This window comes from Monopterus albus, unplaced genomic scaffold (assembly GCF_001952655.1).
Source record: "Monopterus albus unplaced genomic scaffold, M_albus_1.0 scaffold397.1, whole genome shotgun sequence".
Lineage (NCBI taxonomy): Eukaryota > Metazoa > Chordata > Actinopteri > Synbranchiformes > Synbranchidae > Monopterus > Monopterus albus.
In genome coordinates this window covers 313,128-337,849 of record NW_018128277.1, presented here as the reverse complement: position 1 = coordinate 337,849, position 24,722 = coordinate 313,128, and the positions used below count along the sequence as shown (strand labels likewise).

At 44.2% G+C, this 24,722-nt stretch overlaps 1 protein-coding gene across 4 annotated transcripts in view; it reads left to right on the top strand.

The window, feature by feature from the left end:
- The window catches only part of LOC109951593 (bone morphogenetic protein receptor type-1A), a 43,717-nt gene extending 20,376 nt beyond the window's left edge, over positions 1-23,341 (top strand). For 3 of the 4 annotated variants that reach the window (XM_020586186.1, XM_020586188.1, XM_020586187.1), the window contains exons 3-13: positions 7,570-7,884; positions 14,818-14,980; positions 15,141-15,243; positions 15,939-16,038; positions 16,128-16,215; positions 17,100-17,235; positions 18,075-18,267; positions 20,222-20,519; positions 20,731-20,906; positions 21,633-21,763; positions 22,116-23,341. In XM_020586186.1, the coding sequence (XP_020441842.1) occupies positions 7,818-7,884; positions 14,818-14,980; positions 15,141-15,243; positions 15,939-16,038; positions 16,128-16,215; positions 17,100-17,235; positions 18,075-18,267; positions 20,222-20,519; positions 20,731-20,906; positions 21,633-21,763; positions 22,116-22,241 (1,581 nt within the window). In that variant the 5' untranslated portion in view covers positions 7,570-7,817 and the 3' untranslated portion in view covers positions 22,242-23,341. The remainder of the gene's footprint in view (positions 1-7,569; positions 7,885-14,817; positions 14,981-15,140; positions 15,244-15,938; positions 16,039-16,127; positions 16,216-17,099; positions 17,236-18,074; positions 18,268-20,221; positions 20,520-20,730; positions 20,907-21,632; positions 21,764-22,115) is intronic. The other variant, XM_020586189.1, reaches the window with a different exon arrangement.
- Positions 23,342-24,722: the final 1,381 nt, after the last annotated feature.

Below are 24,722 nucleotides of genomic sequence, written 5' to 3'. Positions count from 1 at the left end.
CCTATACTGGGGGCACTGCAGTAAAAAATTGCTTTATATTATAAGATACAGTCCATTACAGTCTCTTGTCATGTGACCTCTCCAGAGTTGATGTCATCAGGGTTTTATCTGCTTGGGCTTTGGAGATTTCATTTTTATTTTTGGCTGCTTTGCCTTTACTTGACAGCTGAAAGTAGTGCTCGACCGACGTGGGCTTTTCAATGGCGGATGCTGGTGCCGATCTTTGGAGAGTGGGGAGTCCTATGGCCGATATCACTTAATTTTTTATTTTTGCATCAGATTAAATAACAATTTAATAATAACAAATGAGACACAAATATACTGAACACAAGTGGACATGTAATCGTAATGATTTATAATTTTTTGTAAATATTTCATGTGTTTGAAAAATTTAAAAAAGAACATTATCTTTGTTTGCTATGCTCTGCATCCCTCTTATTGTTTTACATTTTAAGAAAGTCCACATGAAAACCAAACTGTGTAAAAATAAAAAAGACACTGACAAGGCTACCTGCAGATGTGTCTACATCAATCAGCCAACCAATTAATTTGTCTGTCACTGGTTGATAATGAAGAGGCAGGCAGGATACAAGGGGAGAGAGATGACAGGCAACATCCACCTGCTGTGGCCATCCAGCCATCCAGAGACTTCACATAGTGGATGTGTGAAGTTTGAACCAGACAGACGGGGTCTAATGAACAGACACTAGTGAGCTGCATCCTGGGACTAAGTCAGGATCGCCTGCCTCAGCCGACCATCCTTTGTTTTGTGTTTCTGCTGCCTTTTATGGAGGTGAAACATCAAAGCAGTGCGGTAGCACTGTCACGTCTGATACATGCCACTCATTGGACATCCACACAGTTATTGTGGCACTTTGTGTTCTGTGTTCTGGCTCTGTGATGATACAAGTCATCAAACTTTTGGCTCTGGTCAGACTTGATCATAATCCAGCTCTGATACACCCACCACTCTTGTTGTGGTCTCACATGAGACGCCTTTCTTCTGTCTGAACCCGTCACTCCATCTCTGTCCTTTTGCTTTGGGAGACATTTTGAACATGTTGATGTGAAACCTTTGGAGGTGGAAGGGCTGCAACTAAAATATTTAGTCCAGTTTCTCAGAGTCCAAATGGATGTCTTGTTTTGTCTTGAGTAACAGTCCAAAACCAGCAAAATATTCACTTTAATATTTAAGAAACGGAAATGTAATATTTTTTGTTGATTTGCTTGAAAAATGACTTAATAGATTATCAAAATAGTTGCAGATCAATCAGCTCATTGATTTACGTTTTCATTTCCAGTTGAAAGCCATAACGTAAGCTGATTTTAGAGCTGTAACCCGACTCACTGGAGTGTTTTCTCTGTGTTCCTGGGCTTTAGTTATTATTTCTACTTTTGTTTCTATTTTGTGTCTTCTTGCCTTTTTAAAATTTTTTTGTCCATAACGTTCTGTTTCTGCAAATGCATCTCTGTTTATTCTTCTATGTTTTTTTTCTGGTTCTTCTTCACACAAAACTGCGCTCAGACACCCTGGACCACCTGTATCGTTGCATCAAACATGGCCGGCTGTGTGGCCTGGCTGCACTTTCCAAGCAGACACGGTGTATGAAACCACCCGGCCTCCCTACACAGAGTCCAGTCTCTGACCAGACCACCCACACACACTCATACCCACACTCACACAAGGCCAATATTCTGTCTGCCACAATTACAGTTATGTTTTATGTTTTTATGTCTCTGGGGAAAGTTGTCTGTGTGCCAGTCTCTTCAGTTTCCAGCCCTTTATACTGGGATCAGACCAGTGGAGCCTGCTGGCAGAAAATGACATTTTCAAAACAGAAAATTAACCAAAAAGAAACTCTCACCATCAGAGTTTGGCTGTTTCTGGATGCTGTACAGACCTTGATGACCTCAGACTCAGGACAGATGGAGGCTGGTTAAAAATATCTGACAGCAGCTGATGGGACTCAGCAGTAAAGTGTCAGATTGTAGCTGCTGTTCTCATAGTTGGTCCGCAGAGAGGACGCCATCATATGACAATAAACACTTTGACCTTGACCTTGGCAGAGAGGACGCCATCAGAGCAGAGGTTTCCTGGAGTGTACAGCAGGTAGTGTGTGTGTGTGTGTGTGTGTGTGTGTGTGTTTTCCATTACCTGGTTCCCATGTTCCAGCAACAGCTGGAGTAGGAAGGAGGAAGGTAAAAGAGTGATATAGAGCAGGCTGGGAGATGCAACTGAACTATAATAATTTTTTGTCCATATTGTTTGATATTGATAATTATCCATAACACTGCTGAGGGAGGAAACCGGTTCAGTATGTTTGTTAAACCTCAAGAAAACACATGGTGTCTTATGGTCCTCAGCAGCAGAAGCTAACTGGGAGTTTTGTACTGGGAACCTTCCAGTCCTTTAGTGTCCACTTCACTCCTCAGTGTGATTTATTATCATAATGTGGCTTTTATGGTCTGAGTGCAACACTGTGTAAATGATGGATGGACCCGTTTCTATGGTGATTAGAGCAATTAAAAACACCTTCAGGGTCTGAACCACATCGTGCGCTTTATGACTTTGACTTTGTGACCAGGCTCGGTGTGTCTGGTCTCTCATAGAGCAGCTTTGGAGCTGGGAGGTAGCAGCTTTGAGTCTGACAACATCTGTACCACCACTGGCAGCTGTTTCACACTCGGTAATTACTTGCTTTTGATAGAAACCCTGTAATCGATATGCTCAGTGTGCATGTAGTGCCTGCAATTCCCTGGTGGATCCTGGGTAACCTGCACTACTGTAATGAAGAAGGGAAAACTGATGACGTAAACATTTGTCCTCCAGTTTGTAGCTGCAGCTGCTCAGCAGCTCTTATGCTCGTCTCTAATTTAGTTGGGCTTCATTTCTGCCTGCTCTGTCTCACGCACACAGGTAAACAAGATGAGGGTGTGCATGCAGCTACTGTACCGCTCAAACGTTGCCCGGGTTCAGATTAGTAGAGTAAAAGCTGAAAGGTGCATGTTGGGCTTCAACTCCCACTGAGATCAGTAGAGTAAAAGCTGAAAGGTGCATGTTGTTATAAGCCTGCGCGACTTGACACATTTAACTTTAGTCATAAATTTTTTTTTTTCTCTTTACAATCAGTTTAGTCTGCAAAATGTCAGAAAATAGTGAAGATGTTAGTGTCCAGCAGACATGGTATTGTCCAACTAGCAAACACCATAAAGATGATCATTTTACACCTGCAGAAGACAAAGGAAATGGCAAATATTTGAATAGAAATTTTTAGAAAAAGACTCCCAAAAATCAGTCGGCTATCAAAGTAGTTGCAGATTAATTTCTTGTCTACTGATTTTTCACTGCAGTTACAGCTCAGTCAAATGAGGAGAAGCAGATGTGCATGCACAATCAATGTAGCTTACTCTTTCCAGTAGTAGCTGCATATCTGATGTCCACTGGAGAAGGAACAGTGATAGATCCACTCAGAAATCACTTCCCATCTCATAATCACCAGATTCACAACTTTCAGTGTGAAAGTACTGCTTTTAAGTAAGATAAGAAAGCCAGTGTCCGTTCTGTTAAAGGGAATGTGAAGTCAGTAGATGAAGCAGAGTTGTGGGTTCAGTTCCAGCTCTGAGCCAAAACCCAAGAAGTTCCTACTTTTCTGTCGATGGGTTAAGATACATTTGCAGGATTAAAGAAGTGATGATGATTAGGAGGAGGAATAACAGCGGCACAAGGTGCAGCGCCGCTCACTGCGCCTCGGCTTGTTCTGGGTATTCTTATGGTAATCCATTGCCGGGGATGAGGCGCAGAGCAGCCAAGCAAACAATGGCAGTGGAGCCCGAAAGTCTGGTCTGCAGTCTCCCAGGCCCTGAAGGGCATGTCAGGCAGGGCGCCGACACCAACGGGGGAGGCTGCTGTGGCACCCAGAGGCCTGCCTGCGAGGAGGGGCCCCTGGAGGGGACAGGGTCAGGGCCAGGATGGCGGGAGAGAGGAGAAGCAGTGGGGCAAGAAGAAGAAGAGGAGGAGGAGGAGGGGAGGATGGAAAACTGTAAAGGAGAGAGATTTGGAGAATAAGGAGATAAGATGAGGACAGGAAGAGCAATAGAAGAAAATGTAAATGCAGATAAGAGACAGAAAAGAGGAAATAAAATTTTGCAAAGGAAACAAAAAATAAGAACGTGCGGCCTAGTTTGACACATCCAGGCTACCCTACCTTCACCTCTTCTCCTGTGGTTTTGTATTTGTCAGATTAATGGAAGCATCATTTGCTGGTTAAGACTGAGCAGTAAGAGCAAAAGCTCCAGATGAAGTGAGCAAGTGGACCTTGACTGAGGAGTGGAGCGTGTGTGTGGGTTTTTTAAGGCTAAGAACAAACTGTCAAGCCCAGCACATTAAAATAACATTTATTCATTATGTACAGGACAGTTGACAGACAGAAGGGTTTGTTTTGAGCTTTTAAAATGTGATTGGAGACTGCTTTTCTGTTGCATACCATCAGAAATGAACAGTTTGTGGGCTTTAGGCTGCTGGCAGACTGGAAAGCTGTGATGGACAGTTCTCGACATTTTCTGACATTTTACAGCCTAAATGAATATTTTGCAATCAGATCCACCCGTAGCAGTGTCGGGCCACGTTCGATCACGATTGGACAGATGAGACACTGGGGTTAATGACAGTAATATATACAAACAAACTAATGCAAACAGCCTCAGCCCACCACTCCACTCTGCTGCATCCCAGCTGCCCCGTTAATATTCTCCACCGCCACCAGCACTGATCCCAATCTGCCTCATTACTGCATTTGTTTGTAGAGCTCAGGAGCTGTGCTCTCCAATCAGGCCTCTGCATCGTTTATTTAGTCTGCCGCTGGTCTTCCAGGGCAGGAAGAGGAGACACATTAAGGCTTGATTATTGATGTCTGGCCCCCCACACTGCACTCTGTCCAGGGAGGAGGAGGAGGGCTATTAATGCCCTTGTTTTTAATTCTTGATTCGTTTTTTTATTAAATGTCCAAAAGCAGTCAAACCCCCACTATGGTGTCATCTTCATGTTTTGTGTTGTCTGACATTCAGCTTAAAAAGAAATACAGGAGAGAGAAGCATCACCTCCTCGTGTTAGAGAAGCATCACCTCCTCGTGTTAGAGAAGTATCACCTCCTTGTGTTTGAGAAGCTGAGAAGACAGCAGCAGTGTCACTGCTTTGCTCTGCATTAACGTGGATAAATCAAATCCATGAGCTGCAGTCAGAGAGGAGACGAATCCTCTGGCAATAATAACGGGGGATCGCAGCGTAGCTCCGTGTACTTCCTTTATAAAACTCTTCATACAGTGCCTGTAGCAGCCACCAGCCATGGAGGTGTAATACGGTTTTACACTTTTTGTAGTCACCACCTCTGCAGCCAAATGAAAAATTACTATACCCAGAAGCAGACAGCTTCCATAAAATCCTTGAAATGGCTCTACTTCTTCTAGAAGTCTTCACCTTCTGCTTGGGTTTCCATCCCACCAAATTTCCCAGCATACCTGGAGCGGTGACCTCACATTCCTTCCCCTGAAGGATTGGGTTATGGCTCAGTGGCTCCCCATAAGGGCGGTTTATTCTGTACAGGTAGGCTGGCTAACAATGCATCCTTTCATTGCCGTCACGCTGAAGGTTCCTCCTCCCAGACTCTGATGTCACATCCAGCTAGCCGGGGCAGCTACACTACATTAAACTCTGTTAGGAGGAGACGGGGCAGGACAGAGCAGAGTACATGTAACCATGTACACAGGAAGTACACAGGGGCAGTCTCCGTGCATGAGAGCAGCAGATATTTGTCTCAGGTTGTAGACTACTGGTCAGAGGTTTTAGAGCACCTCAGTTTTTTCAGTTTCTGTTGAGGTTTTTCTTATAGTATCAGCAGTAAAAGTACTTTATTCTGCAGTAAATATCTCTCCTGTGACTCATATCTGATCCTGTCTGACGGTCAGTTATTAATCTCGATGCATCAAAGTGGACGTTCAAACAAGAAATGTCTTAACTCGTACACGTCTAAAACACAAACAGACATTTATTTTGTAAGAGGGGCACAAGGGAAATGGTTGTTTTAATCTTTAACAAGTTGTCATTTTATAAGCTTATGTTAAAAAAACTAACATCTTGTACTTGTCACTGTGTCAGGTAAGGGAGTATAAAGGAGTATAAAGTACAATATTTTCTTTTGAAATGTGGTGTACTGTAAGTATCAAGCATCATAAACTGCAAATATTTAGGTCCATGTACCTGAACATTGTACTTTAGTACAGTACTTCATTAAATGTACTTAGTTACTTTCCACTACTGCAGTTCTGTAATGAAGGAATACCCAAATACTGCGTGTAAAGAGTCCCATCGATGGAACAGTAGCTATTGTTTCCTAATGATGGCTGATTGTCTCAAATAGCTGAACATGGTGAGCGGCACGAGTTGGAGGAAATGAGACGCTGGTACCTGCATTAAGACCAGCGCTGTGTCGCCATCTGTTACCTTCTGCTGGGGAGAAAGGAGCATGTTGTTTGGCTAAGAAGCAGAGCGAAGGATCAGAGACGCGTTTGAACACGACTCTGAGGAGGAGTGAAAGTTACCTGACACCCAAGAGGGTTCACTGTCATTATCTTACATTTCATATCCTGCATTTTATTTCTCTGATGGCCTCTGACTCCAGTGTGACTGTGTGCGTTTTTGAGCATTTCAGCTGCCGCACGCAAAAACGGGGTCGCCCCGTCAGTCACCGGTTGTGTGTGTGTGTTCCACTTACCTTATGTTTTCAAAGGGAAATGGATGTGTTGGGTGATTTAGGAAGGGTGTGTGTGAAGAAGGGGGAGGGATGCTTCCTGTCTTGTGGCCCCACAACAGACGGTCCTGCCCTGTCTTGCCCTCCCTCTTTCTGAACTAGCCTTTGTGTGCGTTATCTCACGGAGCTGCTGCTTCTCCTCCTGTTGTTGTTGCGCTCTAAATAGAGAAAAGAGCCACGAACAAACTCCAGGTCATTGTTGTGACAGCAAGTTGAAATTTCTTCCACTTTGTGTTATCGATACAGTGACGCCAACAACACAGACAAGTGTGTGTGTGTGTGTGTGTGTGTGTTTGTAGCTCCCTTATACACACTCCGAGTCTCTCACATAGTATCACTGAACCTCACAGCTTCTCTTACTGTCCTGCACACATATGAATCCTATGTTTCTCATGCACATTTACCTGTGAAATATGCACTTGTGACAGGACGTCTGCACGGCTTGAACAGTGGGTCACAGAGCGAGAGCCCAGGCAAACCCAGCGTTCTGTCCTCTACATTATCCACATTATGGCTGCCCCCTACACATGGTTATGTGAATGGACTTCAGTTAAATCCCGTTTTAGCTAGGTAACAGAGAATTACTGGATGCCTGCCTGCAATGTGGTACAGCAAAACTTTCTCTCAGCTGTGGTGAGAACAGAAGACAGGATTTTATAACAGAACCTTCTGAGGTTTACATGTCACTGATGATGTACTAAACACAAGCTGGACTGCTGCAGTGTCTTCTCCTCATCACTTTAAACCTTGTCTTCTCCCTCCTCAGGGTTGTGGACCCAGAGAGCCAGTGAGACAGAAGAGGACCTGATATTGTGATACCACCCTCCGCATCCTTAACCCCATCCCGTCGTCTCTTGCCTCCCTCCCTCCTGCTCATCCTTCTCTGAGGTCTCCTCAGGCCAGCTCCCGCCCAAACAGCTTCTCTCCTGCTGTGGGTTACAGAGTCTGATACGCTGACCGGAAGCTCCCACATCACAGAGCACGGCCCGGTCTGGGCCCAGGTCCTGCTGCAGGATGGCAAGTCTACCCTTCTCTTTGGCTGTGATGGTCGCCGCTCTCCTGCTGACCCTCGGAGCTGACGGTAATATACGGAAAGTACCGGACACACACATGCAAAACCAACCACTTTGTCGCCACCCTTAAATCTTTTCTTGTGTGAAAGTAGGCCACAGTATTTGTAAAGTGCACATCTCACCATTGTGTTTCTTGTTCTGGACGAGTTTGTCTTCTCCTTGTTTAACTGAGTGAATCATAAATTAAAAGATATCTTACTGATATCTAGTGAGAGCAGAGTGATTGTTTCAGCATGTGGAGCTGTGCAGCATCTGACGGAGCGTTATAACAAGTCAGATATAATAAAAGATACTGTAGCTACAGTCAGCTAAGGTTATGTGTAATGAATTACCACAGCCAGTAAAGTGAGATCTAAACTTTTTATCTTTTATCCAGATAAAACCAGAATGTAAGGAGGTAAATATGGCGCCCCCATCCTAACATTTGGCACAGCGTAACGTACCTTCAGATTTTCTATAGTGGTTCACCAGGAAACCCGGGGTCTCCGAGTTTTCCTTGATCAGCACTGGGACTGAAATATCCTGTAGTGCGCAGTTTTTGGATGTAAGACTCTGGATCTTCTCTCCACTGTATATTTATGATTTAACGTTCATGCGAGGCGTGTAAAGCCTTACTCTTGGCTGTGACCCGAAGATGCTGCCAGCTCAGTGTTGATGCACAGCTGCAGCTCTGAACATGAGAAAGGTCACCTTGTGCCCTACAAACACACACAGAGCAGCTGATAAGAGCAGGGTGGCGCTCAGACAAGTGTCACTGACTGTGACTGACTCACACTCTGATATCTGTGCAATCTGTGTATTGAAGAGGTAGATTTTTCCACTCCTTTATTCACACGGTGACCTCCCTTTGTTGATTTACTAGAAGAACTGAAACTCTTGTGCAGTTTTATTTTGCCACGATTGTCTGAATGCAATGAAATGTTTAAAGATGGGAGCAGAAGATAAATTCAAACTTTAGTGTGAAATCAGGTCAGCGCCGCAGCGTCATAATGGGACAGTTTGAAGATAGAAAATAAATTCTGGATGGATGAATAACATATTTTATTTGAAATGTAAAAAGTTGAGATGTCCCAAAACTATACTGGGTATTAGTGCTGATCTGGGCATTTGTCCTGGGATCGGTGTCGGCGTCGGCCAGAATAAAGCCGTTCTATTTCTGATTGTTATTTAGAACTACAGTCCTCCTAAGCGTGGACTCATGTTTTTCAGATGAACTTTTCACGCAGCCATTAAGTTGCTTTATTAATTAATGCAGCTGGGGGCATGTCAGCTGGAAAATCTCTTGTTCCTGGCTGCAACCTGAAGTCTGCTTTTAGTTTCAGGTCAAACTTTCTGAGCGATGCGTGTAAACTGCTCTGCAGAGTCCAACTAAACAAAGTTCCCTAGTTCCAGCTAAAACTGTTAAAACACACAATCTGTCATCTCTCAGGTCAATCCTACTGAACATGCAGTTCTTTTAATGTGGGTGTAGCTTTTATTTGCTGCGTTTTACCAGGGTTGGGTGCACTGTACCTAAATATAAAATATGTTTTAGTAATGTTGTTTCTGCTGCGCCCAAGTTAATGCAGGTTTAAATATTTAACATTTCACTCAGGCTGTGAGGATGGAGGCCTGCAGGCCTGATCAAGCCACTTGTGGGACGACTCCTGCCTGCTGTCCATTCGGTCAACATTCATTTCAGGCTAAAGCAGCAGCTCTGTCAGTCCCCCTCTGCCTCGCAGGAAGCTGTTGAACTGATTGTGGCTGCTCTCACTTCCTCTCTGCACATTAACCATTTCCTGTATGGCACTGTATGAGCTGTCAGCGGCGCTAAATGCTCCAAACACTCATTGTTCTCCGGAAATATCCCTCGGCCCCTCTGGAGACATATTAGCCCTTTGAAACAGTGGCCATTTCCCCTCTCAGCCTGTCACGGCGGGCTGGCACTGACCCCCACCAGGCCGGTTTCACGCAGCAGTTACCGAGTTTTATTTGTATGAGTCACATCTGTCCTCCCTCCTGTTCATAGTCTCTGTTTGGATGAGCAGCAGCAGGCGTCACTGAGCTACAGTGGTTTCACAGTGTAAAGATGCAGAAAATGATCATGAAAGAAAAAGGCTGAGTCGCCGCCGTGAAGACACCTTGATATATTGTGCCATCACAGATTTGTCAGTCTATAGAACTTCATCAGTCTATAAAGAAGGTAAAGTGACCTTGTGTCAGCAGCATCTGCAGCTCCTGGTGGAGGACGTATAATCATGACACATTGTTTTATCCTTCATATTAATCCTGGGAAATCATTAGAATATTCTGGTTTTGAACAAGGCTGAATATAATTAAGAGATGTGTTGATACTAGTCTCAGTACCCGAGTACTTGTGCAGATAGCACAACTGTACTGTCTTTGATAAAAACCTTTATTTCTCGGCTACCTAATCACAAACACCTGAATGAAAGTAAAGTGAGTAAATCTTAGGTCTGGACTGTGGGTCCTCACCAAGCAAACAATTAACGGACTGATCATGAAAATAATCAGCTACTTAATCCGTAATGACGTGTCCCTGGCTGTGCACTTAATTTCCTTTCCTAGTTGAGTTTTTGTTTTTAATTTAGTGCCCAGTGTGCCCTTTGTTTTGTTATCTTGTATTTGGTTTCTTTTGCTGCCGTGTGGGTTCCAGTTGACCTTATCATCTTTATTACTCTGCATTCCTGTAGACAGTGAGTCATTGTTGACATGCTCATGGTCATAAAGTTTCTCTGCATGAGAGCAGGGCAGCTAACTTTGTCTGCAGACCACAGCTGCTGGAAAACACCCAAACTCTGTGTCCGCCTCCAGTGTTACACAGCAGCTGGAAGTGGGACATGGCAGGAGCTAAAACAAGCACTCCTCAGTCTGTTTTTACCAGCAGCTCACCCACACGCCTTGGACTAATTTAAACATAACATGTTCGCACTTCGCCCCCAGACATATGTACATCTGCTTAGATTTTCCTCTGTCTGCTGTCAGGTTTAGAAACTGCAGCTAACATTAATTTTCATTAATCTGCTGACGTTTTTTCAATTTGTGGATGAATATTTTAGACTGAAAAGTCCAGGAACTGTGCAGAATGGCCATCACTCCTTCCATGAGCTCAACCACAACGCTCAAATATCCAGTTTACACCAACAAATAAAAGCAGCTACACTTTTACTTCGAGGAGCTGTCATCAGAGAACATTTGGCAGTTGTTGCTGATTGTTGCTTTGTTGTGGTTGTTGCTGATTATATCTCCTTTGTTGTCACTTTTGTAATCTTTAATATATATTTTTGCAGTTGACTCAGCGTTGACAAAGTCACAGTCGTAAAGCTTCTCTCTGTGACAGCGGACAGTGGGCGAATGAAAACGTCTTCCTTTTTCATGTTGAAGTCATAATATATAATAAACTAGCGTGCTTTGTTAGCTTCATATCTACTGTAACGGTCCTCTAGTATATTTAATGTCTACGGCTGCAGCTACTGATTATTTTCATTACCAATTTATTTGTTGATTGCTTTTATATTTTACTTTGGGAAAACGTAAGTATCACCCTCAGATCTTGTTTAGTTCAACAAAACATGTCCAAAACCAAAGTTTACAGCCACATATGCCAGAGAAAAGCAGCAGATCTGATCATTTGATAAAAACATTTGGTTTTTTTCTGCTATTTTTGCTTGAAAAGCGACTGAAACCATTTTTAATTATAAAAACACTTGCTGTTTATATTTCTTTTGAAGTCAGTTCTGTTTATTTGTCTTGCTCAGTTTTATCCTCATTAACATTTTACAGGCGTGACTCATGGTTGACTCCCAGTGTCTGCAGACCACAGTGACTGCTTCTTCTTCCACTCTCACTGGTTCTGCAGCCAGTCTAGGATCCAGCTGAGAGCAGGCGGCAGCCAAAGGCCTTCTGGCTGCAGATCAGAGGCTTTTATCAGGCTGCTGCTGCTGTATCCCCACACGGCTGCATGTAAATAAACAGTGTGAAGGTCTGAAGCAGCACTATGACTTTAAGAGCACATGGAGAGAGTCCGATTACCCAGCGTGCTCTCTGCCAGACCTCAGTCTCCACTCTGACTGCCGGCACAATTAAGTACACATGTGGATGGAGACACACAGAAACAGAGCGGCCATTTCCAGCCTCTACACACCCACAGTTGGCTCTTCCTCCTTGCTCCTGTTAGTCATAACCTCTCAGCCAATCAGAGCTGTCTTGGTCTGAGAGTGGGCAGGACCTTGACAACCTGCCTGTGAGGTTTTTCAGGTCTAGACAGTGGTGATGTCATTGCTGAGTTTTTCATATGAGCAGCTGAAAGCTGCACACATCCAGGGTTTAGATTAAGGAGGCAGAAGTTGCCTGCAGCCTCTTTGCTGTTAAAACACTGACTTTACCCTTAATAGTGATTTTTACCTTTTCTGAGCAAGTATTGATTGTTAAAATCCTGAGATTGAGTTGCTCAATAAACCTGTTTCATCTGTGCTGAATGTTCTGTGTATGCGATGGCACTGAATGTACGTGGTTCACTACCAGAGCTTCAGAAATCCACTGCAGAGATGGAGAAGCTGCACTTCAATGTGCTGGAACAACCTGCCTGCCAAGTACCTGAAGAAACTGCAGGGTGCTCGCAACACATGCTGATTTATTTTTCTCTTTGCTGCACTTTGTTTGAAGTTACTTACTAGATAAACAATCCCATGACGAGTTTTTTGAAAGCCTCCTCACTTTGAGTGCCTCAAACCTTTGCACAGAGTTCTGTATCTGATGTAACTAAATCAAGAATTTGAACAAAACAAATTAAGGACAGTGAGCTGACACTGAATCAGGAGCTCAGCGCTGAGACGCGAGGGGGAGGGCGCAGACGGACTGTTGCTGTGGTGACCAGGAGGCTCACAGTGTAGGTGTGCAGGCGGTTCTTGTCCAGACATGACAGCAACACTTGACACACCTCAGAGAGTTTTTACTGAGAGTTAAGGAGAGAGGAGAAGAAAGCAACAGAGGGCATGAGATACCAGTGTTTACAAGTGTAAGTTGAAGATAAATTTAAAGAGACAGGAGCAGAGAGGCTGAGGCGAGTGCAAGGCAGCAACAAAAGCTGAGGCCCGGTCCTGTAGCGGGCTGGACAGAAGAGAGACGAGGAATGGAGACGACTAGAAGAGAGTAAAGGTGGACTGGTGAGAGAGGGAGGGAGCAATTAAAACTACACCTCCTCCCCTGTCTGACCCAGTTTAACGTGTTCAAGGATCTTCACTCTCTGACAAAGCTGAGTTAATTAGTCAACAGAAAACAAAGCCGCTATTTTGATCTTTTTACGTTTCTCATTGTTCTGTAAACATTATAAAGAGGTATATGTTTGAGTTTTGAACAACACCAGACATTTGAAGACTTCTCCTTGAGCTCTGGGCAGCTGGTCTGTTTTTCACAGTTTGACATTTTATAGAAAAATTAATTTATTGGAAAATAAGCAGTTGAATCGATATTGAAAACAATCCTTAGCTGTAGCTTTTTAACCTGGAGGTGCTTTAATAAACCTCCCCGCAGCTGATTTTATGTCCAAGTTGGAAGATTGGTGTTACTATTTTTGTGGTATATAATTATTATTTTTCTCAGTTGTAAGTCCAAGAATCTCAGTGAGTCAATAAATTACTTGTGCAACAGGAAAAAGAGAGAAAACACATGGGAAAAGAACCGAAGGATCTCGAGGGCGGTCCGTCGGTGACGTGTAGTACCAGAAACACGAAGCAGAGGAGGATCAGTGATAATATAAGTGTTAAAGGTCCTCGGCATGGAAGCTTCCTCTTGGCTAAAACCATGAGCGCACGTTTAAGATACAAGAGGAATGAATGAAATGAGCATGTGATCAAAATTCCTGCCTTTAAGAAGCCTGGGGTCAAACCAACAGATGTCTGTGCAGCACAGCTAATGACCTCTAGCGAGGCAGTGGAGGGGGCAGGGCCATGTCACCTCAAAGTCCTATTTATCTTTGTGCTGTGACCTCTGACCCCTGAGTGGCTGATTGTAGTGTGTTCAGCTACAATTAAAGAGCCGTGTGTCACTGTGGAGCCTGAAGAATGCCTCACACGTAAAGACCGATGCAGGACACACAGTAGTTCGGAGCCTGGTCAGTGGAAGCAGCCTGTAGTCCTTATATGGAGCTTCGTCACATCTCCTCCTCCTCGTCTCTGTTGTGCTGCTGATTAGAAGAGGAATGTTTCACCTCTAGCAGGAGTAACAATAAATCTGATCAGGAGTCTGTTCTCCAAGCTCCACCATGTCCCTGCACGTGAAGCTGACACTGTCTGTGACACATCAGTCTTAATCACTGGCTTGTATTTTACCAGTCGGCTGCAGAAGAACAATCTGTCGCTGCAGCTACACCGCTAAAACCTCTGCTGTTTATCACACCTCTTATCAGAACGATTTAAAACGACTGGTCTTCAGAGCAGATCCCAGGACTGGCAACCTCCAGTTCTCCGTGAGGAGCAATGAATTTAAAGATTATTACATTTTCAGAGGTTTCTAAAGCTGCTCGTACTTGTTCTTACATGCAGAAACACTTTTCATTTGTTGCCTTTGCCCCTAAATGTGGGATATCATTCATGAATAAATCATCTCCCCAGCTGGCATTTACCAAACAAGCTTGTTCTTTTTTTGAAGAAACTAATGTTTCTTCATTTTCCATTGTTTTAATCCCATTTTTGGGGGATGAGATGTCTGTTGGATGATATATTACATATTTAAAATATTGATAAATCTTCTCTTAATTTCTTTTGCTAAAGAGAGTTTGATCTTTAGACAAATGAAGGCTGTAATACCATGGGCTGTCCTAAAATGAAAAGAGCAGGGCCTGGACACTGAAGCCAGGAGCGACTGAACGAAGAGGTTTTCAGTTAAAAGCACTTTAGTGGAACCACCTGTAAACCTGGTTCTGACTCAGCTTCTCCTTCCAGCTGCAGGTCAGAACCCAGACCACGTCCTACAGGGGACGGGGGTGAAACCCGACGCTCAGGGGCCTGGCGGGGACTCCACCATCGCACCTGAGGACGCCCCTCGATTCCTCAGCTGCTACTGCTCCGGACACTGTCCTGATGATGCCACGAACAATACCTGCCAGTGAGTAGAGACGGCAAGGTTGCAAACACACACACCTACTGGTGCTGAGCACATCTTACAAAAACTTGAGTCACACTGAGGAGAGAAAACGACAAGCTACCCCATTTACAAACAGCAACTGAAGTAGGAATAGTACATAAGTGTGTGTTTGTCTCCTCAGGACTAACGGTCAGTGCTTCGCCATCATCGAGGAGGATGAGCATGGAGAGGCCATCCTCACCTCTGGCTGCATGAAGTACGAAGGCTCACACTTCCAGTGCAAGGTATAAACATCCCAAGTCTGTTTACGTGCAGGTCTCTAGTTTTTCTGCTGCCAGTAGCCACCAGTGGTGGAAACACTCAGTACATTCACATTTACTCAGTGTTGAGGTATCTGTACTTCACCTGAGTATTTCCATGTCCTGTGACTTCACTACCTGCCAGAGTCAAACCTTGTACTTTTTACTACACGTCATGTACCTTGAACCAGATGAATCAAACCAAACCCAGTAGAGCCATCAGACTCTATGAATCCCAGTAGGAAATCCACCAGCTACCCAGCAGGATGTAAAGTACTTCCCAGTATAAGTATATAAGGTAGTTACCATCAGCTCCACCTTTACCAGCTGCAGCATTAAAGTGATGGACACAATGACAGAAAACTCCCCTGTGTTCTTAAGTTGCTCTGATATTCTCAGTTTATTTATTTACTGGTTTTGTTTTTATTTATTTCCATTTTCTTCTTCCCTTTACTTTCTTTAACCTTCATTTAACTGACTTCCTACATTTTCCTAACTACATATGGGCACAGTAGTGCATGTGCAGAGGGTGGAGACCAGTGAATGTAGAAATACACATTTGAATGTGACTTAAATGTAAACTCTTTTCGTATTAATGTGGGAGTGTAGTGGAAACCTGGAGTATCTGTGCAACCTGTGTAACAGGTAAAAATGACATGTTTGGTTTGTGTGGTTGACAGGACTCCCCTAAGGCTCAGACCAGGAGGACGATCGAGTGTTGCGACACCAACTTCTGCAACGGAGACCTGCAGCCCACCCTCCCCCCACAGCCGCCCTCTGGTAACACTTTTTTTTACTGACCACAGCTGAACGATTCAGGTGTTTGTCATGTGAACAGAGGTCAACACAGAATTTGGTTTTGTCTCCAGAAGGCAGCCCCCACTGGCTGGCCTTCCTCATCTCTATGACGGTCTGCTGCTGCACTCTGATCTGTGTCACCGTTGTCTGTTACTACAGGTAGGACGCCACCTGTGCATGAGCCACAGCACTTTACACCACCTAAAGTGATTTTATTTAAGGCCTTTAGCAGCATTATTTTGAAACTTCAGGGATAGACGTTTGTCTTCTGGTGCAGATAGTTCAGAAACACAAAACCTACATCTTAAAGTTTTTTATGTTGGTTTCAACAGTGAAATAACTTTATCCAGAGCTTTACATGTACACATACATTTAGTCATTGTGACTGACGCCTCCAGGGGATATCATCATCTCTGGCGTCCATTGCAAACAAACGTCTTCAAACTCACTTAGACTACATTTAAAAAAAAAAGACACTTGTTACTGCAGAACATGCCTGAAAACGCTCATGTTGTACTGTTTTAATGATTGTATCCTCAGATTGTTTCACTGACAGCTGTTTTTAGTACGTTGGCCACCCCGTTAAATCAGTGAGGGTTGGCTAAATGACAGGAACACCTCTCTGTGTCTGTAAAGCAGGAGTCATCCTGCAGCTGTTGTATTAAACCAGGTTAGGTTTTAGCTAGGTGTACCTAATAAACTGGCAACTGAGTGTAAGAGGCCCAGTCTTGGACTAATGATGCTCATAACCAGTGCTATAGCTCTTTGTGACACATTGACATTTGTTTTTTTTTTATGCTCTGGACCAAATGAATCAAATTACAAGTGTGAAAGACTTTAATGACTTAAAACTCAAAAGTTCAGAATAATGTTGACAATAGTAAAATATAAAGTGTTTCTGTAGCACAATTCATGCATGAAATTCAGCACAAAGAGCTTAAGGTAGGGTGTCCAAACATTTGCATACAACACATAAAAGTTAGTCATGTTATTGCATAGATAAAAAATATAACTCTGTGTGGGTGTTGGTGTTGGTGAGACAGGTACAAGTGGCAGACCGAGCGCCGGCTGTATCACAAGGATCTGGAGCAGGAAGTCTTCATTCCTGCCGGAGAGTCTCTCAGAGACCTCATCCACCAGTCACAGAGCTCAGGCAGCGGTTCCGGGCTCCCCCTGCTGGTAGGAACACCGCACTGTACCGAGAGGACAGTGATGCACAGACACACACACACTCACATATAAATGCATATACGATACGTATGATAGATTTAAATATAGCTGAGCAGCTGACACTTCTGTGGGTTTTTGTGGGAAAAGTAGAGATAAATGTAAATCTGTAAACCAGTTCAAAACTAGCAGACAAATATGTAAGTTGGAAGTTCAGACACTGGAGCTGATCACTCAACATTGTATGCGTTTTTTGTTTCTATTAAAACGTATCTCACTCGGTTTCATTTTGCACCTTGGAACAGTTTTCTCTTCATTTACCAGATTTTCCTCCTAGTCTCCTTACTCATCTTTGTTTGCCTGAGCTGCTGCTGAAAGGGGTGAATATTCACAAGGTGTCCAAGCTCACGTGCACAGACAGAAAATGCTATGTCTTTTCTGCCCTGTCTTTTGTGCAGAGCCAGCTGCTCACAGTGGTTAGTGGCAAAAAATGATTTTTGTACCAGAGAAACCTTTGTTCAGGTGCTGTGAAGATGTCGTCAGTCACTGTTTAAAAGCAGGCAAACAAAGTTCCAATTTTTCAGCTAAAATGATGTTTTCTGTACACCTAAAGGAGGGAACTGAGTAGCCAGGAAGAACCTGTTTGGTTTTATTATCAGAAATAAAAGTCTTGTGCTGTTCAATCAAGAGCCCAAAACCCAAACATACTCAGTTTACTGTCATAAAAAGCAGAGAAAAACAAAGATCATAACTCTGAAGGAGCAAAACGTGTTTACTTGAAAAAAAGAGATACAAATTCTATTATCATAGCTTGAACCTGTCCTTCCGTGTCCTCCCTGTGCCTCCTTCAGGTGCAGCGGACCATCGCCAAACAGATCCAGATGGTGCGTCAGATCGGTAAAGGGCGCTACGGCGAGGTATGGCTGGGCCGCTGGAGGGGAGAGAAGGTGGCCGTCAAAGTCTTCTTCACCCGAGAAGAAGCCAGTTGGTTCAGAGAGACTGAGATCTACCAGACCGTCCTGATGAGACATGAGAACATCCTTGGTACCAGTCACATTCTTCTTACTTCACTTACATAGCAGCTTCCTCCTAATGAAACATGTATTTTTTATTTGTTTTAACAAATCTGATGTTTCCACTGAGGTGTGAAAAACCAAATCAGGTGTTCTCAGGTCAGCAACTGTGTGATTTGACCATACGCAACTGTGGTTCAGTGGGTAGAGTGGTCGTCTCCCACCCGCAGAGTTGGAGGTTCGAATCTCAGTGCCTGCAGCCCACGTGTTGAAGTGTCCTTGGGCAAGACACTGAACCCCCCACCCATTGCCCCTGATGGTTAGAGCCACTGGTGTGAGTTGGCGCCGCAGATGGCTGCCTCGGTTCTGTACTGGAAATAAATTCCTTGTGTCAGAATCAGAATCAGCTTTATTGGTCAGGTGTGTTGGACACATGAGGAATTTGACTCTGGTACATCGACTCTCAATGTGCAAACAGTAAACCAGCATAAGGCTGTGTAATATAACAAAATAGCAGTATTAACAGGAACAAACAGTGCAGAGTAAGCAGTGTAAACAGACAGTAAACAAGCAGTTCAGGCTCCTCCACACACGGCGAGGGGTCGTTGGCTGAAACCTGAGCTTTCAGCTTTTCATGTATATGTGTAACATACTTGGTCAAATAAAGACATTTATCTATCTATCTATTTTATTTTATTGCACTTTATCAGTGTAATTGTTGTAGTAAGACTTGGAGCATGAGCCAGCGACTATGCACGCTTTTTCTAGAACAGGATACAAACCTGCTGGACAGTATATAGTACTAAAGCGTATAAGAACCAGTGAAATAAATAAAATACAGATATAGAAACCAAACAGAGGCGGAGTGTCGGGGTGGTGTTTTCAAAACTCGTCCTTGTGGACATGATAGATGGTGTGAGTCCAGTCGTGGCACGAGAGGTTATTTAATGTTAGGTTAAATGTTAGCCTGTGGTGATTGACCTCAGAGGCCACAGTGTCTCCAGCAGCTGGACGCTGTAGTACACCAAATCTTTTTCCAGCAAAACGCTCTGTAAACATGAAGTGTTCCGCTGTAGGCCTTTTGTTGTACATACAGTTCACCAAGTCAGGTTTTCTTTTTTGTGAACACTGATTAAGTTTTAAAGACTCTCAGCATATTATCTAAATACAGGGTTATTCAATAAGAATGAACCAATTTCTTTACGAAATATTTTATTAAGGAAAAGTAATACAAGCCAAGTCACAGGTATTCTACTCATAATCAACTTTTATTTCCTGTCTTACAAGTGTTCAGTGTGGCCACCACCTGCAGCACGGGCAACATCAGTGCGATAAGAGAATTCCTCGCAGGCGCGTATTAGCATATCACGATCCACTGAGTTGATCGCTGTTATTCAATGTTTAAGGTCATCGAGGTGAGTGGGCATCAAAACTTAGATAACTCCTCTTTCAAATGGTCCACGAGTCATTCCATGACGATGCTTGAGAACTGAAGCAATGCGTAATGAAATCGGTTCATTCTTTTTGAATAACCCTGTACATCTTTATTGCTGGACTTGAAATCTGTAAAACAAAAACATTATTAATCAGGGTTTGAAAACTTGTCGTAGACCCTAATAGAAAAGTACAATATGCAGTTAAGTCTGAGGGGCCTACCTCTAAACCCTCCATCTCACCTTTCAGGCACAGAATCGGGCCCGTACACTGTCTCCCAACAATTTTGCCTGAATTTAAGTGGAAAACGATTCCATCGGTTTCCTCAAACCACTAAGTCACTGTCTGAGCTTCTTATGCCTCCGTTCTCTGCCTCCTCTGTCTTTGTGATGACACCAGCTACGTTTTCCCTGAAATGACCTCAGATGTCTCTACACATACAATCAAATACAAGAGATATACCGACCTGTTGCGTTTTATACATATCATTTCCTGGGCTTGTGCTTAAGTAGCCCACCGGCGGAGGTCTGACCTATCTCCCCATCCCACAGGCTTCATCGCAGCAGACATCAAAGGCACCGGCGCCTTCACGCAGCTCTTCCTCATCACCGACTACCACGAGAATGGCTCTCTGTACGACTACCTGAAGCTGACCACACTGGACACACAGGCCCTGCTGCGACTGGCCTACTCGGCTGCCTGCGGCCTGTGCCACCTGCACACCGAGATCTACGGCACGCAAGGCAAACCCGCCATTGCTCACCGTGACCTCAAGAGCAAGAACATCCTGATCAAGAAGAACGGGACCTGCTGCATTGCCGACCTGGGCCTTGCCGTCAAGTTCAACAGGTGCACTGCTGTTTGTCTGGTTCTACTAATTTCATGGTATTGGACTGTTGTTAGTGCTGCTGTGATGTCTGGAAGCTGATGTTTTTGGCGAATCACATGATGTAGTGAAGAAACTAAATTAGTTTATACCATCTGGTTTAGGAACAATCGACTGTTTTCTCAGTTAACCAATGAAAAAAACAATGGCAACCTCTCATTTGTGTTGCCGTAGCGACACTAATGAGGTGGACATCCCTCTAAGCAACCGGGTGGGGACGAGGCGCTACATGGCCCCTGAGGTCCTGGACGAGAGCCTCAACAAGAACCACTTCCAGGCGTACATCATGGCCGACATGTACAGCTACGGACTCGTCATCTGGGAGATGGCCCGACGCTGCATCACCGGAGGTGCGCGTGCACACACACACACACACACACGGTGGTGTTTCCAGCAGAGAGGACGCTACACCGACGTTCATCTGGTGATGTTTTAGGCCCATTTAGCAGCTTCTTTTGGCCAGGCTAACTCTATCTGGAGGAGAGTTGCTGATGTTTCTCAGTCAGTGTGCTCTCATGCGACTCCTGGTCTGACTGACATTCAGTCGACCAATCAGCAGCCTGAAAGAAGCATGAATGAGCTGTTAATATGCCTACAGAACCAATCACTTATCCTCAGTTTGTCCATGTAAATACACAGTTTGCCAGTGTGAGTTCATCCCCGTCTCTGTGCATGACACTTGAGTCAGTGCACATGAAAAGCTGCTGAAATCAGAGGTTGATTCAGCTGCATGTTGATGTGACAACGGCAGCTGGAACCATCATAAAACCTACGGACAAGACCAGTTACAGTTTGGCCTTACTGTGTATACATTTTGGATATGTGTAAATGCATCATGTTGTGGTGTCATCAGTACACAAATTAGCATTTGACATCATGTAGTGACCTTGTAAGCAGGTACTAGCTACCTTTTGTTCTTTTTTTTATTGATACCAAGAAGGGGAACGGAAACCTGAGAGATGACAGCGTCCATCACACCAGGTTTTAGCCTAACCTTCTTTACTGTCCAGATAGAGGCAGAGCAGGTCAGGGGAAAAACAATTCCAGGCGAGTTACTGTGAGTTCTTGTCGTCCAGGTATCGTGGAGGACTACCAGCTGCCGTACTATGAGATGGTGCCCTCGGATCCCTCCTATGAAGATATGTTGGAGGTGGTGTGTGTTAAAGGGCTTCGGCCCACGGTGTCCAACCGCTGGAACAGCGATGAGGTGAAAGCCAACGCTCCAAGCTGAATAGTAGCAGAACTTTGTCAACACTGACATTTAGCAGCAGCACACAAGCATTTAATAGATGGGTTACAGGACACTGTCACATAGCTGTCATCAGCTGTGAGGACACCAAGCCTTTAACAGTGTAAAGTGTATTCTAATTGTTCCTATGAAGGCATACTTTATATTCTTATTGTGATGTTTTACTACACTGTGAGCCAACGAGATGATGTTAGCGTTACACAGTCGTGTGATGTTCAGACTGTAAATTCACCACAGATCCCTTGTATCCAGGGATGCTTCACCTCTGTGGGAGGGTTTCTAACGCTGTGTGTTGTCGGTGTTTCCGCAGTGCCTCCGGGCCATGCTAAAGCTGATGTCAGAGTGCTGGGCTCATAACCCCGCCTCCCGCCTCACCATCCTCAGAGTCAAAAAGACGCTCGCCAAGATGGTGGAGTCCCAGGACATCAAGGTCTGACTGCCCCCCTCCCCCTCCTCCTCCTCGTTCCCCACCTCCGCCATTGGATTCATCTGAACATTTGGATCTGACCCTTCATCAGGAGGAGGAGAAGTTGGGAGATGGAAAAGGACCTGTCTCAGGGCTGAACTGTGCATCTCCTCCTCCTCCCTTCTTCATCTTCAGTGTGTCAGCTGAGCACAGAGTCCCTCCTCCCCCTCTTTCTGTGCTGAGGCAGCCGGGTGTGACGCTTTCTGTGAAAGCCAAACGAGATGGTGAAGACGAATTCATTGAAGACTTCCTGTGGAGGGGAGAGGAGGAGGGGGTGGGGAACTGATTGACCAAGAAAAAATTGTAGACCTTTTTTATTTTTATTATTTTGGTTTTAAGGCCCTGCTGCAGCCTTCCTCATCTTCTGCCTGTTTCAACGTGCCAGTTTTAGTTGTTTCTATTTGCTCTCCAGGACGGAGTTCTCCTGCCATATCAGCATATATCTGTGTTCATAGAGTAAAGCTCAGTAAAAATAAGATGCTATTATAATATGTGAATTTTAATGTGTAAATAAATGTTATCATTAGATGTCATGCCTCCTCCTAAGAAGACCTTAGTACCCAGAACACTATGCTGCAGTGGTGTTGACAGGAGCTGATGGAGTCACTGCGGAGACGTCTGCCGTCCTGTCTGTCAGCGCTTTGTATGGCAGACTGCACAGTAGCTGTATAAAGGTGAAGCTGCTCTGGTAGCAGAAACGGTCTCAGTGGAGAGTTGAACCTCTGTGGGTGAAGCCAAAAAATCTGAGCGCTGTCACAACGCAGGCCTCTTAACTCCTTTTCCCTCAGAACAGGAACGTACCCACCACGCCTCCTGATTTGTTCCCAGTTCAGAACAATGCATGAGGCTAACGAGAGCTCGGTGGGTGAGATCAGGAATTCAGAGAAGCAAGATATGTTGAACCTGTGACCAGTCTCTTATTCCCACTTCCAGCAGACACAGATCAACATGCTCCTCCGTGCACAGTGTGTCCGTGTCCCCCTGAGGAGCCTCAGCCCAGTGCTCCCTCTCTGTTCGCTCTGGGTTTGGTCTCCACCACCTCCTGAGGGAAACCTCTGGCTCTGGAGCTGCTAAACGCTCCACTGTGTAGCTGCCTCCTGCTGAGGCCCAGAACCTCGTTATGAGAGCCGAGAGGGTGGAGCAGAACAGTGGAGCTGTGGTCAAACACTAAATGAGCTGAGACTCACTGTGAAGCTGTGGGGAGCTGCATGTTTGGCTGATCAGCATCCGTAGGTTTTCAGATGGTTAGAAAAATATCAGAGCAGTTAAAAAAAAAACCATGCAGTCTTTAATGAAGACATCAGACATGAGGTTTGTTTATTAGTTTGACAAAAACATTACTATGGTTTAAAAAGCTTTTTTTCATAGATTGTAAAGAACCAGTGGATGAAATGTTAGAATTAAAATACAGTAGATCAAAAGTAAGATACCAACACATCAGTGACTCAGCAAGAAGATGAAATGTGACACGAATTTGATAGAAGTTGACTTTTTCTAGTCAGTATTGTGATACAGAGGAAAAATCCAGAGACAGAGATTAAAATCTTTGATGTGTTGTAATCTTCAGTCATACAGTTATCATTCTGATGCTCTCACGTTAATCTCCCATGACACTAGGGAGGTGCCCACTGGCTCCAAACACTCTGAGTCTTATTAAAAGAGGACGTAAACATCAGGAGGGAGCTCGGCAGTCGAACAGAGAGCTCTGGTCAGAACTGCAGGACTGGAAGAAGTACTCAGATCCTTGATTTAGATACAAGTACACAAGTAATGTCAGCAAGTATTCATTCCACAGAAAACTGGCACTTCACTGTCACTTTATTGTTGGAGGTGGTTAACTGCTTTACACACAGTTGGCTAGGCCAGTCCTGTGTTTTCCAACCTGAGGGTCAGGTCCCTGCAGAAGGTCACCAGATGGATCTGACAGGATTGTTTACAGGAGTTTGGAGGGGAACAGTAAACATGTTCTACAAAGTTACAAACTTGAATAAATCTTTAGCAATTTGTTTGTAGTTTATAAACAAATGTTTTTAATTAAAAAAAATGAAATTAAGTGCAGCTGTGATACATCAATAAGTATAAAATAGCAAAAAAATGGAAACACTCAAATACTAGTACCTCAAACCTCTGTTCCACTGCAGTACTTGCACTGCAAAACATAAAGAAGTAAAATAAAATCAGGTGACTTTAATGTTCCATGCAGACAGATGACTTTGTAGCTCAGCTTCTGCAAAGTGGTGCATAGATTAATTAGTTTGGCTCCGCCCACTGAGGTTTGACTTGTCCATTAAGATTATATCTGAACCTAGGAAATGTTTGTAAAAATCATCACTTTGCAGTGTTACAGTAAACTGAAGACCTTCAAAAATTGTCAGCAGATCACTTCAGTTGCATTTACATTCTCTTTAGGAATGTTTGGACAAAAAAGGTCCAGGGGTGTGTGGCCTACAG